At 36.1% G+C, this 14,930-nt stretch overlaps 1 protein-coding gene across 1 annotated transcript in view; it reads right to left on the reverse strand.

The window, feature by feature from the left end:
* The window catches only part of LOC128644153 (F-actin-monooxygenase MICAL2), a 115,900-nt gene extending 106,631 nt beyond the window's left edge, over positions 1-9,269 (reverse strand). The window contains exons 1-2 of the mRNA XM_053696858.1: positions 9,123-9,269; positions 2,273-3,374 (exon numbers count right to left, since the gene is read on the reverse strand). Coding sequence (XP_053552833.1) covers positions 2,273-3,374; positions 9,123-9,194 — 1,174 coding nt within the window. The 5' untranslated portion in view covers positions 9,195-9,269. The remainder of the gene's footprint in view (positions 1-2,272; positions 3,375-9,122) is intronic.
* Between the last annotated feature and the right edge of the window lie 5,661 nt (positions 9,270-14,930).

The following is a 14,930-nucleotide window of genomic DNA, read 5'->3' on the forward strand; positions in this document are numbered from 1 at the left end:
AAGCTTGTCCGCACGCCGGTTAGTACATGGGGCCTTTAATGGAATTAAATGAGGATGGCTATAGCAATTAGAGTGCAATTAGCATTTCCCTCCAAAGTTCCCATTCCAGAAACTCTCTTTCTGCTACTTCTGTAACAGATGCATCATCAGAAAGTGCTTCTCCACCAACAGCACCTTCAAGTAAGCAAGTGTTACAAACAACTGCCTCCAAAAATGTACAGCACCTAATTTATAGAATAGGATGATCAAGCTCTTGCAAAAGCTATAGTCTTCTCTGATTGGTTGCCCAATCAGATTCTTCTCATAGGAAAGCATTGGCAGCCAGAGGGCATTTCCATCTAATTTTATTAAAGTTCATTCTCATAAAATAGGCACCTTAATAAAAAAGGAGTAAGGGGGACCTCATAAACACCCCTAGCAAACTGAAGTGCTATAGGGGTCTGGAATGTCTCTTTAATGGAAATGATTTTTCTCTCTGATACAATGAATCAGTAGGAGGATTACAGGAGACAAAATAATGGTCTTAGTTTTGTTATGTTGATGGTTTCTTAGGTTTTTCATTGTTTGGGTGGGTGAGGGGTTCCCTGTTCTCATGTACTGGCAAAAGAGGTTCCTTATAGATCACGTGTTCTTAAAATATCCAGACTTTGTATATTTTGTAACATAAAATACAATTTTAAAAAGCAAATTTAGTTTATTATTATTTTTTTCTATGTGAAGAACATAGGAATATAAAATATGCACAACGCACTTCAAGCTTTGCGCTTTAATTCTAACTAGGTGTTGGGGTAGTGCACATGCAGGATTAGTTATCTTTATGTGCGCTATTGAAATATTAAATATTGAAAAAATATTAATAATAATGTATTTTTTAGAATATTTAAGTTCACTAATAATAATTATTTACATTCATTAATATTTTTCAATATTTTATATTTAAGAAATACATTAACACACCTTAAAGGGACACTAAATGCAAATTTTGTATTTAATGATTCAGATAGAGCATGCAATTTTAAGCAACTTTCTAATTTACTCCTATTATCAATTTTTCTTTGTTCTCTTGCTATCTTTATTTAAAAAGCAGGAATGTGATGCATAGGCGCCGGCCCATTTTTGGTTGAGAACCTGGGTTATGATTGCTTATTGGTGGGTACATGTCAGCCTCCAATAAGCAAGTGCTATCTATGGTGCTGAACCTAAAATGGCCTGCTAAGATTTACATTCATGATTTTCAAATAAAGATAGCAAGAGAATGAAGAAATATTGATAATAGGAGTAAATGAGAAAGTTGCTTAAAATCGCATGCTCTATCTGACTCATGAAAGAAAATTTTTGAGTTCAGTGTCCCTTTAAGATAACTTATGTCAGGTTAGCACACATGAAGAATTGGTGTACTCCTGTCGGAATTATGTGCGCAAACCCGACAGGAGTACACTGCTCTTACAAAACTGCTGCCATATAGTGCTCCGAACGCAAACATGCTGCAGAGTCTACCTACCTGCTTTTTGACAAAATATATCAGGAGAACAAATTAAATTTGATAAAGTAAATTGGAATGTTAATTTATTATAAAACTACACTCAATGTTTGCAGTTACAAAGCATTACAAGTACCTTTACCAGCGACTTTGGGCCAACATTTTTACATATAAATATAAAACTACGTAATACGATTATTGTTTTTTTTAAGTAACAAGAACCAAGAAAACTTCACTTACAAATGAAAAACCAAAATGAAGTTAAAGGGATACTGAACCCAAATTTGTCTTCTATGATGAAGATAGAGCAGAAATGTAAGCTTACGAGCCAGACCATTTTTGGTTCAGTACCCTGGATAACTCTTGCTGATCAGTGGGTACATTTAGCCACCAATCAGCAAGCTGTAACCAAAGATGCTCTGGTTTGTATGCTTACATTCCTGCTTTTTTCAAATAAAGATACCAAGAAATCAAAGAAAAATGGATAAAAGGAGTAAATTAGAAAGTTGCTTAAAAATGCATGCTTTATCTGAATCATAGAAGAAAAAATGGGTTCAGAATCCCTTTAAGCTTTAGGAATTGTAGCCGAGTAACCTTATCAAACTGGTACCCAAGAATTACAAAAAATTGCATAGTACATAAGAACCATATTGTTCATATATAGTTAAACCCTTATATTCCCTTGTATTAAACTTCCCCTAACCTGATCTCTAAAATCATCAGTTATTTAATATAAGGCCCTACAGAAATAGTAAAGACTGAATTTTGATAAAACCAAAACAATTTTCTCACCTTGGTGTTGAACTGGAATTGGGTTGTAAATATTTGGGCTTGTTTTCAGTACTTTTTCACTGCTATCCTTGTCATTCACTATTCTTCGAATGCTATTAAACCACGTGTCATTTGGAATGTCAGTTTTAGAAGCTTTGGTTTTGAGCCTCAATGATGAGAAAAATGAATTTGTCCTACTTCTAAAAGGTGGATTATGGTTTGTGCTGTTGTTTTGATTCTCTTTAATAGTGAATTTTGCCAACATTTTTGGCATAAAATCTTCTACTTTGTTGGTAGCTGAAGAGTCGTGGTTTGTTTTCTGGAAAGTTGAAAGACCTGGTAAAAATTCCTTTGCATTGAAGTCATTCTTCACAAACTCATTATGAGTCAATAAATAATGGGTCTGGTTTGGCAAGATGTCCATTTCTTTGCCATTGGTTGAATGTTCTGTGTTACTGCGGCTCCTTCTAAAAAATGGACTAGCAATGTCAAAATAACTGCTTGGTGAAACCGGTTTGGTCTTCTGAACTGACACTGGTTTAGGGATTTCTGAAGTAGAACTTACAGAACGTGTAAATGATCTTTTAATTGCATTTGACAGTATACTAAATGCAGATTTATTTTTGTTCTCAGATTCCCCTTGAGGATCATGATTTACTTGGGTAGATAGTTTTTCATCTTGCTTTGTGGTGGGCTGTTTTGGGTTTGAGTAACTCCAATCTAGAAGTTTTGATTTTTCCTCGTTAGAAAGAATCAGTTTTTTAAGTGATGGGGCTTTTAGATTATTTGACTCTTGCTGTAAATCATCCTTCATTCTTGTTTGATCTGTTGTCACTTCTTTTTCAAACACATCAGAATAATCATTGACATACACTGATGGATAACTGTGCACATTTTCAAAATAGCCTTGTCTGAATTCATCATGTTCACTTCTGTAGTAGGAACTCTGTCCATTGGCGTCACACTTAGGAGTTCTAGTTGCCCCATACTCATGTGTTGTAAGTAATACTGTGTGATGGGGCACATAAGATGGAATTTCATGGAATAGCTCCTCAAAGTCATTTATATTACTTAATGGGTGAGTTGTCGTAAAATCTTCAGGTGATGTGTTGCTGGAAAACACCTATACAAAGGATTTATTAGGAACTGCACTTATTATTCAGATATTTAAATATGCATTAATAATCACAATATATATAGTATGCAGCTATAGAAATATACATAATGTAAAATGAACAACTATAGCTAGAAAAAATATTTTAAAGTAAAAAAGACAGGGCTAGATCCTATGCTAGTTATAATTTATCCATCACAATACTGTAATATGTCTGTTTACGCATAACAGCCCCTCCCTCTAACTGCTAGTTCCATTCCCCAAAATATCCTGAAGTTCTTTGGCTCCCTTATTCCCCACTATAGTGAGGTCTATGTTAATGCTCTTCCAGCTGCAAGCACAGGATATCTTGTGTTCCTCCTTGATGTAGGCCTGGGTCCTGTCCAATATTCCCTCATACTTATATTTTTAAAGCAACCCTGACTGTATACAAAATAAACCAATCAAGATAATGTTGAGAGTATTCAATAGCAATTAGAAGAATGGGAGGACTCAAATCTGACAGTGAGTCCTTCCTCTGCTAAAGATTGCTTTACAAAATAATATAAATAGGAGGGAACAATTGAGTAGGCCCTTGCCAGTACAAGGAAGAAGAAAGTGCGTGACCTTAAGGATGTTGAAAAACATTACATTTGTTGAGAGGAATATAGCAATAGGTGGGTAATATAAAGGTAATATAAAGGTTCTTAAGTTGTTGGGGGTATTTTGTAAAGGGGAGCTCCCTAAGATTTTGGAGGTATAATTGTGGTGGGGAGCCAGGCTTGCAAGTAAGGTTAGTTTATTGAAGAGGATAAAGGTTGCAGAAGGGTTAATAATAAGAGATGCAGCCCACTGTTAATTTTACAAATGCGAGGTTGTGGTTAGAGTTACTAAGCAGTAACACTGGTATATACCATGTCTGAAGCCAGTAATTGCTTAGCAGCCATTATGACCACTTATAAGACACTGTTACTATTCAGTGATATTTTGATAGCATACTTTTACTAATAGCAATTTGATACTGAAAAGGTCACTAAAATGAAGAAGCTATTAACAAAATGCATGGAATCTAGCCCTTAGTTTGTAGCGTAGAAGATAAAACAGTAGGTTAGATGGGGTAAGACTGGAGATAAATAGAAATAATTGGCATAATGCTTATAATAGTTATTGTAATGCTTTTAACATGAATTAAAACTTAAAATGGCTCTGCAAACTAAAAAAAAAAGTTACTGCTATTTAATTGTACCCTCATTCCATACCCTGGAAACCTGAGGGCATCCATCAATCTGCTCCATATATGGTGATAACATGACCTCACCAGCACTCTGTGCTCAAGAGTAAAATGCAGTAACAAAGCTGCTATATAGAGAACTGATTGATGGATACGTCAGACTTTTGGAAACAAACAAGTGGTTACTTAAAGGGACATTAAACTGCTGAGCACAATAACCCTAGAATGGTTACTACTCACTGTTATTGAATTTCATCCTGTTTCTGCAGCTCTTTTCAAATCAGTTCTCCTATTTTAATAGCTTAAATGTGTCAGATACTGAAGCTCCGCCTCTTTGTACTGTTGTCTGCCATCTTGGAGCTCAGGTATTCTCACAACCTGTGACATAAGCTGTGTACATTCACAGAGCAGTAATATTGCCTATTTTTTCACAGCTGTATAATGTGCTTCAGGTTAGGGTGCATGATACAAAGCAGGAGCTGCATTGATCTATATTATTTTTAAGAGCTTTTTAAATATATCTTCTGTAACTGTAAAACTGTGTAGAAAATGCAAAAATGTAAAGCTCACATGATGTATCATGCACACTAACCTGAAGCACATTAGACAGCCGTAAATAAGTGGACAATATAACTGATCTGTGAGTGTGCACAGCTTCTGTCACAGCCTGTGAGAATACCTGAGCTCCAAGATGGCAGTCCTGACTACAAAGAGGTGGAGCTTCAGTATATGGCACCTTTAAGCTATTAACCCCTTAACGACCAAGGACGTACAGGGAATGTCCTACAAAAACTGTCACTTAATGACCAAGGACGTACCCTGTACGTCCTTAGGGGTTTCAAGCAGTGGAAGCGATCCTGATCGCTTCCAGCCACTTTCATGGTATTGCAGTGATGCCTCGATATTGAGGCATTATGCAATACCATTGTTTTACCCACCGATGCAGAGAGAGCCACTCTGTGGCCCTCTTTGCACCAGTAGCGATGGTAACAATCGTTGGTGGGAGCAATAGCAGGGATGTGGGTGGGCGGCCCATCGTTGCTTAAGATCCGGTTCCTGTCTTAATAATGTGCACACCAGGGGCAGGAGCGTGCGAGGGGGGCACATGCGTGCGAGCAACATTCACAATTATGCCTTTCAAAATGTATGGGAAGGAGGGAGTGGGGTGGGGGGAATAAATGATGGGCAAAGGATCTGGGAGTAGGAGGAGAGGAGGGTAGGGTATTAGGGGGGCAGCTACACTACTGAAAAATTGTTTATTCAATCTAAAAAAAACAACTTTTTTTTGGGCAAACTGGGTACTGGCAGACAGCTGCTAGTACCCAAGATTGCGGTAAATAGGTAGAGGGGGGAGGGATAGCGATCTGTATGGGGGGGATCAGGGAGGTTGGGGGCTAAATGGGGATCCAACACTGCAGAATCAATATAAAAAAAAAATCCAAAAAACAAACAACCTTTTATTTTAGTACTAGAAGACTTTCTGTCAGTACTTAAGATGGCAGTGACAATTGTGAGGTGGGAGAGAGAAGAGAGCTGTTTGAGGGGGGTCAGGGAGGGATCATGGGGTGGGATTAACCCTACAAGCTAACAAATTAACCCCTTAACTGCTGGGCATAATACAAGTGTGGTGTGCAGCAGCATTTAGCGGCCTTCTAATTACCAAAAAGTAATGCCAAAGCCATATATGTCTTCTATTTCTGAATAAAGGGGATCCCAGAGAAGCATTTACAACCATTTGTGCCATAATTGCACAAACTGTTTGTAAATAATTTCAGTGAGAAACCTAAAGTTTGTACAAAAATTTGTGAAAAAGTTAAAAAAGTGAACAATTTTTTTTATTTGATCGCATTTGGCGGTGAAATGGTGGCATGAAATATACCATAATGGGCCTAGATCAATACTTTGGGTTGTCTACTAAAACAAAATATATATATAGGAAGGGTTATTCAGGGATTCCTGACAGATATCAGTGTTACAATGTAACTATCGCTAATTTTGTAAAAACAAAAAAATCGTTTTGAAATAGCAAAGTGCTACTTGTACTTATTGCCCTATAACTTGCAAAAAAAAGCAAAGAACATGTAAACATTGGGTATTTCTAAACTCAGGACAAAGAAACTATTTAGCATGGGTGTTTTTTGGTGGTTGTAGATGTTTCACAGATTTTGGGGTTAAATTATATGATATGATGAAAATAATGGTATCTTTAAAAAGTCCATTTAATGGTGAGAAAAAAAGGTATATAATCTGTGTGGTTACAGTAAATGAGTAAGAGGAAAATAACAGCTAAACATAAACACTGCACAAATGTAAAAAAAAGCCCATGTCTTTAGGGTTAAGGAAATTGAAAAATAGTCTTGTCACTAAGGGGCTAAAGCAGGAAAACTGACTTGTAAAGAGCTACAGGAACAGGATGAAATGCAGTAATATAGAGAGTAGTTACTATTTTATTGCAGTTGTGCATAGCAGTTTAACGACCCTTTAAAAAGCAAGCATTTTGATTTTTTTTTAAATGTATATCTGGCAGTTATAAAATACTCGGCAGATTATTTTATAGTTTTGTTTGTATACCCCTTTAAACATTTCTAAAATTCATTCTTAACTTTTTGTCACATTATCTCCAAGCAGTAACTTATAATATAGACTAAACAAAAATGTCATCAATAGACCGTTTACTTATTAATTTACATTGCAAAGCCTTGCTGTACACAGCTTTCACACATAATTTGGGTTAATATCTTCCAACAAACAAAAATCCAGTGAAAAAAAGTTAATTATTAGGAACATTTTATTTTTTTATTTTTTTAAAAAGTCTGCACACCCCACCCAACTAATACTTTGTGGAAGCACCTTTTATTTAATATAGCAGCAAGTCTTTGTAAATAAGTCTCTATTAACTTTGCACATGTAGAATTGTATCCCATTTTTTTTGCAAAAAAGTTCTTTCAAATTGCAAAAGGATCTCCTGTGTACAGCTCTCTTTAGGTAATTTCAAGGGTTTTCAATAGGATTGAGGTCTGGGCCCTTACTAGGCCATTCCAAGACTTTGATTTTTCTTTCTGAAGTCATGCTTCGGTGGCTTGTATGTGTGCTTTTGTTTATTGTCATGTTTAAATGTGAAATTCCTCTTCATCTTCAGCTTTCTGACAGAGGAGAACAAGTTTTGTGCCACCATATCTTAATATATGGAGCTATTCATTATCCCATATATCTTGACAAGAGCCCCTGACCCAGCTGAAGAGAAGCAGCGCAAAAGCATGATGATAGCATCACAAATCTTCAAGTCAGTATGGTGTTCCTTAGGTGATGAGCTTTATTAGCTTTGGGCCAAACATATCACTTACAATTTAGGGCCCGATTTATCAATCTCCGTATGGAGCTTCATGCCCCTGTTTCCACGCGAGCCTTCAGGTCTAAAGACCGCTGCTCCATAACTTGTCCGCCTGCTCTGAGGCCGTGGACAGAAATCAACCCGATCAAATACAATCAGGTTGATTGACAGCCCCTGCTAGCGGCCGATTGGCGGTGAATCTGCAGGGGGGCGGCATTGCACAAGCAGTTCACAAGAACTGCTGGTGCAATGATAAATTCTGACAGTGTATGCTACATCGTATGTATGCTACATCGTATCATGTTCGCTCGCACTATGATAAATCTACCCCTTAGACTGAAAAGGTCAACTTTTATCTTGTCAAACCATAGCACATTTCCCCACATTGTTTGGGGTTGCTGAATTAATCTGAATTAATCCGTTAATTTAGATGGGCTTGGATGTTTCTTTTTGTAAGAAAGGTTTTCCGTCTTGCCACCCTACCCCATAGTCCAGATGTGCAGAATATAAGAGATAGTTGTCAAATGCAAGGAATGATTGGTACCTGCCAGCACTTCCTGTTGCTCCTTCAGTGTTGCCATTAGCCTCTTGGTAGCCTCCATGATAAGTTTTCTCCTCGTCCTCTGATTAACTTTGGAGGCTTGTCCTGATCTTTGCAATGTTTCTGTGGTGCCACGTTTTCTCCATTTATTGATAATAATTTTGAGAGTACGCCATGATTCATCCAGTGCCTCCAATATTCTTTTATATCCCTTTCTTGATTGATACTTTTCAACAATTTAGCTATCAATGTTTCTTTGGCAACTCTTGGCTTTCCCCCAAACATTCAAGCAAATCCTACATCAACAGCTGACTTTAATCTAGGTTTAATCAGAATCACTTTTATTTATGGCAGGTGTATGCTATTACTACAGGCATAATTTAGAATGTGATTGGTTAACTGTGAACACAGCCTAGTGCCCAATTATGAAAGGGTGTTGTAGGTTTTTTTTTTAATTCTGAATAATTAACTATTTATTTTTTACTCTCTAGATTTGTGTTTTGTTGGAAGATCACATAACAGTTGAAAAAAGTCCGACATTTAAATTGTTGTTATTTCTGTCTTTAAATTTCAAAAACCTGCAATTTCAAAACGTTGTGTAGACTTTTTATATTCACTGTAATTTCACACATTGTTTCATATATTATTTTCATACATTGTTTTGGTGTAAATTACCTCATTTTCTGGAGAATTTGGGGGGCTTTGTATTGATTTTTTCCGTGTAAGTAAAGGAAATGCTGAAAACATAAAACAAACATTTAAAATGAACAGATTTAAGGAATGATAGTTTTTTGTATTAAAAACAGCAAATATTTATTTACACTCAAGTATCATATATGTAAGGACTACTGTATCTGTCTGCTGTGACAGTTGTCATTATAGTCAAACTATTTTTTAAATGATATGCCTATATTGTACAAACCTAAACAATGGTCTTCATTTAATAAAATCCATTCTGATTTGTATCCGTAAAAATCTGTAGCTGCCTCTCACCATAACAGTGAGTTGTCCATTAAAAGAACATGAAACTTTCCGATTTACTTCTATTATCAAAGTTGCTTCATTCTCATGTTATCCTTTTTTTGAACGAGCAGTAATGCACTACTGGGAGCTAGCTGAACACAGTGAACCAATTACAAGAGGCATCTACGTGTAGCTACCAATCAGCAGCAAGAGAGCAAATTAGATAATTGAAGTAAAGTTGATAGTTGTTTAAAATTGCATGCTCTACATGATTCATGAAATGCCCTAGAATGCTCAAGGTCGGAGCCTGGAGACACGTTCTATCCATCGAGACTACTTTAGTAAAGCAAAACAAATGTGAATATTTTACAATCGAACATTTACACAATTGGTTCACATCAGTAATGAAATATAAATTCATAGCTTACTAAATTGTTGTATGTCTGGTTTGTAATATTATTTTAAAAACAAGCACACTTGTCTATGAGTCTGGCTCATTTATATTAATCTACACTGGTTCTCCATAGAATGTAATATAAAATGTACAATCTTGGCAACTCATACATCATACCATATATGTTATGACTTGTCTCCAGGTATTTACCCAGTGTTCCCATACTCCTTCGTGAATCACTGCTGATCTTTTATTTAACTAACCCTCTTATATTTTTCAGCAACTTCAATATACTCTGCAAAAACTATCTTCAGAAAGGTTTATCCCATCAAGAGCCACATCACACTTCTAGGAGAGGCTTACAGAGCCAAACCTGTTCAAAACCCATGCCACTTGCGCCAAGTAGTCCAGTTCACAAGTTTTGAAATTCCAGTACACCCCATTTATTAAACATTTTGTATAATTTATTTAATAGATGCCACCTATCAGAATCCTCTAAAGCACCACATATCACAATTCTCTATAGCACTACCTATTAAAATCCTCTATAGCGCAACCTATTACAATTTTCTATAGCGCCACCAATTGGAATCCTCTATAGTGCCACCAATTAGAATCCTCTATAATGCCACCTATTATACGGTTATTTGCAACAGTATAAACACAAGAACAGAGCACACAGAACAAGCATAATATTATGTATATTTAATGTTCAAATACTTAACAGGTACAAAAATAGCATACGATGGCAACTCAAGGTAATTATGCATTATCAAACAGGAAGAAAATACAGCAGTTCCCTAACGCAGCAGCCTCCCATGATCTCATCCAGTTGTCAGATACAGGAAACATCAGAGGTGCATGAACAAAAGAGAAGACAAAAATGTATCCATTGTTAAAAAGGTCCAACCATTTTATCAGAGCACTACCTACTAAAAGTGATGGTGAACTTTCCACTTTTTATAATCAGAACCAGAATGGAAACAATATTTTAGATGGACTTTAATTCATAAGTTTTATTGAAGATGCACTATAACTTTGTCATCTATCGTTGAAATTAAAATACCCAGCGCTTCCACCGCCTACTTAAAAAGTAATATTTGTTTGTGAGCTAATGGTTTGAACTGTTCTCCAATCAGCGCTCTAGCTACAATAAAAGTGCCATAGGGCTAGAGCGTCAATTGGAGAACAGTTCAAACCATTAGCTCACAAAAAATGAATTAGAATTTCAGCGCCACATTAAAAAGTAAGTTATAGCGCATCTTTATTACAACTGATAACTTAAACTCCATCTAAAATTTCACTAACATTCAGGATCTGATTATAAAAAGTGGAAAGTGTACCATCACTTTAAGGATGTATATATTATTCAGTGTTCTGAAGAAGTCAGTGCTCTTCCAAAATGTTTTATACCTTTTTAACTAAGAAATCCATTATCGACTTACAGCCTTACATTCTCCTGTTAATATTTTACAATGTATATTTATCCTTTTGCTTGCAGAGCAGTGGTGCTATGTTTGGTCTGCTTTCCTTATGTGAAGTAAAAGAGGAGATGGTTTGAATTGTAATCACATACACAGAATTGGAGTTTACAATCCCAGATCTTTATGCGAATGGGCATTTAAATATTTTATGTTATTACAGCATAAAAAATAAAGACAGTTTTTGCTCCTCTGCTGTACGTAAAACGTTTACATTGTTGGTGTAAATTTTGAGCTGTAAGGCATTAACCAATTGCACTTGAGTAAAGTGTTTTCAACTTCTATTTTGTTGCAGGTTTACAAACCCCCTCATTCCATTTTACAAGTTCAACAAAATGTTGTCAGGTGTTAGAGACATGAAACCCAATGTATTTTTTTCTTTCATCATTTAGATAGAACATGTAACTTTAAGCAACTTTCCAGTTTACTTCTATTATCTAATTTGTTTCATTCTCTTGACATTCTTTGTTGAATACCATATCTAAATAGACTCAGTAGCTGCTGATTGGTAGCTGCACATAGATGCCTCGTGTGATTGGCTCACCTATGTGCATTGCTGTTTCTTCAACAAAGGATATCTGAAGAATGAAGCAAATTAGATACTAGAAAAAAATTGGAAATTATATTCTATATCTAAATTATGAACGAAAAATTTTGGGTTTCATGTTTCTTTAAGCGTAATTCTCATTTAATGTTATGCTACATTGCAGTTTTTAGAAGAAAATGATATATGAAAAATCATATTTATGCAATATTCCTATTTAATAAAGTGTTTGTAATGTAAATATTTCACATTCCAATGTTCTTCACATAGGGGAATATGTTATATGTATTTATAAATAGATATTCCTATATATTTATTTGTATATATCTATACCTATATAGTATATATATATATATATATACATATATATATATATATATATATATAATGAGAGAGAGAGAGAGAGATATATTGTACCAAAAAACATATATACATATATATATATATTTACATATTTATTTTAAGAATAAATAGAACACCTATGTGAAAAACATTGTAATGTGAAATATTAATAATTAATTTATGGCTAGATTTAGAGTTTTGTCGGTAACGACCCGCGTAGCTAACGCTGGCTTTTTTCTGGCCGCACCTCTAAAATAACTCTGGTATTGAGAGTCCACAGAATGGCTGCGTTAGGCTCCAAAAAGGGAGCGTACAGGCATATTTAACGCTACTGCAACTCTCGATACCAGAGTTGCTTACGGACGCGGCCAGCCTCAAAAACGTGCTTGTGCACGATTCCCCCATAGGAAACAATGGGGCAGTTTGGGCTGAAAAAAAAACAAACACCTGCAAAAAAGCTGCGTTCAGCTCCTAACGCAGGCCCCATTGTTTGCTATGGGGAAACACTTCCTACGTCTGCACCTAACACCCTAACATGTACCCCGAGTCTAAACACCCCTAACTTTACACTTATTAACCTCTAATCTGCCGCCCCCCGCTATCGCTGACCCCTGCATATTATTATTAACCCCTAATCTGCCGCTCCGTAAACCGCCGCTACTTACATTATCCCTATGTACCCCTAATCTGCTGTCCCTAACACTGCCGACCCCTATATTATATTTATTAACCCCTAATCTGCCGCCCACAACGTCGCCCCCACCTGCCTACACTTATTAACCCCTAATCTGCCGAGCGGAGCTCACCGCTATTCTAATAAATGTATTAACCCCTAAAGCTAATTCTAACCCTAACCCTAACACCCCCCTAAGTTAAATATAATTTTATTCTAACAAAATAAATTAACTCTTATTAAATAACTTATTCCTATTTAAAGCTAAATACTTACCTGTAAAATAAACCCTAATATAGCTACAATATAAATTATAATTACATTGTAGCTATTTTAGGATTAATATTTATTTTACAGGCAACTTTGTAATTATTTTAACCAGGTACAATAGCTATTAAATAGTTAAGAACTATTTAATAGTTACCTAGTTAAAATAATAACAAAATTACCTGTAAAATAAATCCTAACCTAAGTTACAATTAAACCTAACACTACACTATCATTAAATTAATAAAATAAAATATCTACAATTACCTACAATTAAACCTAACACTACACTATCAATACATTAATTAAATACAATATCTACAAATAACTACAATGAAATAAACTAACTAAAGTACACAAAATAAAAAAGAACTAAGTTACAAAAAATAAAAAAATATTTACAAACATAAGAAAAATCTTACAACAATTTTAAACTAATTACACCTACTCTAAGCCCCCTAATAAAATAACAAAGCCCCCCAAAATAAAAAAATGCCCTACCCTATTCTAAATTACTAAAGTTCAAAGCTCTTTTACCTTACCAGCCCTGAACAGGGCCCAAGAAGTTCAGCTCTTTTGCCTGTAAAAAAAAACATACAATACCCCCCCCCAACATTACAACCCACCACCCACATACCCCAAATCTAACCCAAACCCCCTTTAAATAAACCTAACACTAAGCCCCTGAAGATCTTCCTACCTTATCTTCACCATACCAGGTTCACCGATCGGTCCAGAAGAGCTCCTCCGATGTCCTGATCCAAGCCCAAGCGGGGGACTGAAGATGTCCATGATCCGGTAGAAGTCTTCATCCAAGCGGGACAGAAGAGGTCTTCCATCCGATTGAAGTCTTCATCCAAGCGGCATCTTCTATCGTCATCCATCCGGAGTGGAGCGGCAGCATCCTGAAGACCTCCGACGCGGAACATCCATCCTGGCCGACGACTGAACGACGAATTGTTCCGATCAGCCAATAGAATGCGAGCTCAATCTGATTGGCTGATCAGATCAGCCAATCGGATTGAACTTGATTCTGATTGGCTGATTCCATCAGCCAATCAGAATATTCCTACCTTAATTCCGATTGGCTGATAGAATCCTATCAGCCAATCGGAATTCGAGGGACGCCATCTTGGATGACATCATTTAAAGGAACCGTCATTCGTCATTCAGTCGTCGGCCAGGATGGATGTTCCGCGTCGGAGGTCTTCAGGATGCTGCCGCTCCGCTCCGGATGGATGACGATAGAAGATGCCGCTTGGATGAAGACTTCAATCGGATGGAAGACCTCTTCTGCCCCGCTTGGATGAAGACTTCTACCGGATCATGGACATCTTCAGCCCCCCGCTTGTGGGTGGTGGGTTGTAATGTTGGGGGGGGGTATTGTATGTTTTTTTTTTACAGGCAAAAGAGCTGAACTTCTTGGGGCATGCCCCGCAAAGGGCCCTGTTCAGGGCTGGTAAGGTAAAAGAGCTTTGAACTTTAGTAATTTAGAATAGGGTAGGGCATTTTTTTTATTTTGGGGGGCTTTGTTATTTTATTAGGGGGCTTAGAGTAGGTGTAATTAGTTTAAAATTGTTGTAAGATTTTTCTTATGTTTGTAAATATTTTTTTATTTTTTGTAACTTAGTTCTTTTTTATTTTGTGTACTTTAGTTAGTTTATTTCATTGTAGTTATTTGTAGATATTGTATTTAATTAATGTACTGATAGTGTAGTGTTAGGTTTAATTGTAGGTAATTGTAGATATTTTATTTAATTAATTTAATGATAGTGTAGTGTTAGGTTTAATTGTAACTTAGGTTAGGATTTATTTTACA

Source organism: Bombina bombina, unplaced genomic scaffold (genome assembly GCF_027579735.1).
Source record: "Bombina bombina isolate aBomBom1 unplaced genomic scaffold, aBomBom1.pri scaffold_642, whole genome shotgun sequence".
NCBI classification, from domain to species: domain Eukaryota; kingdom Metazoa; phylum Chordata; class Amphibia; order Anura; family Bombinatoridae; genus Bombina; species Bombina bombina.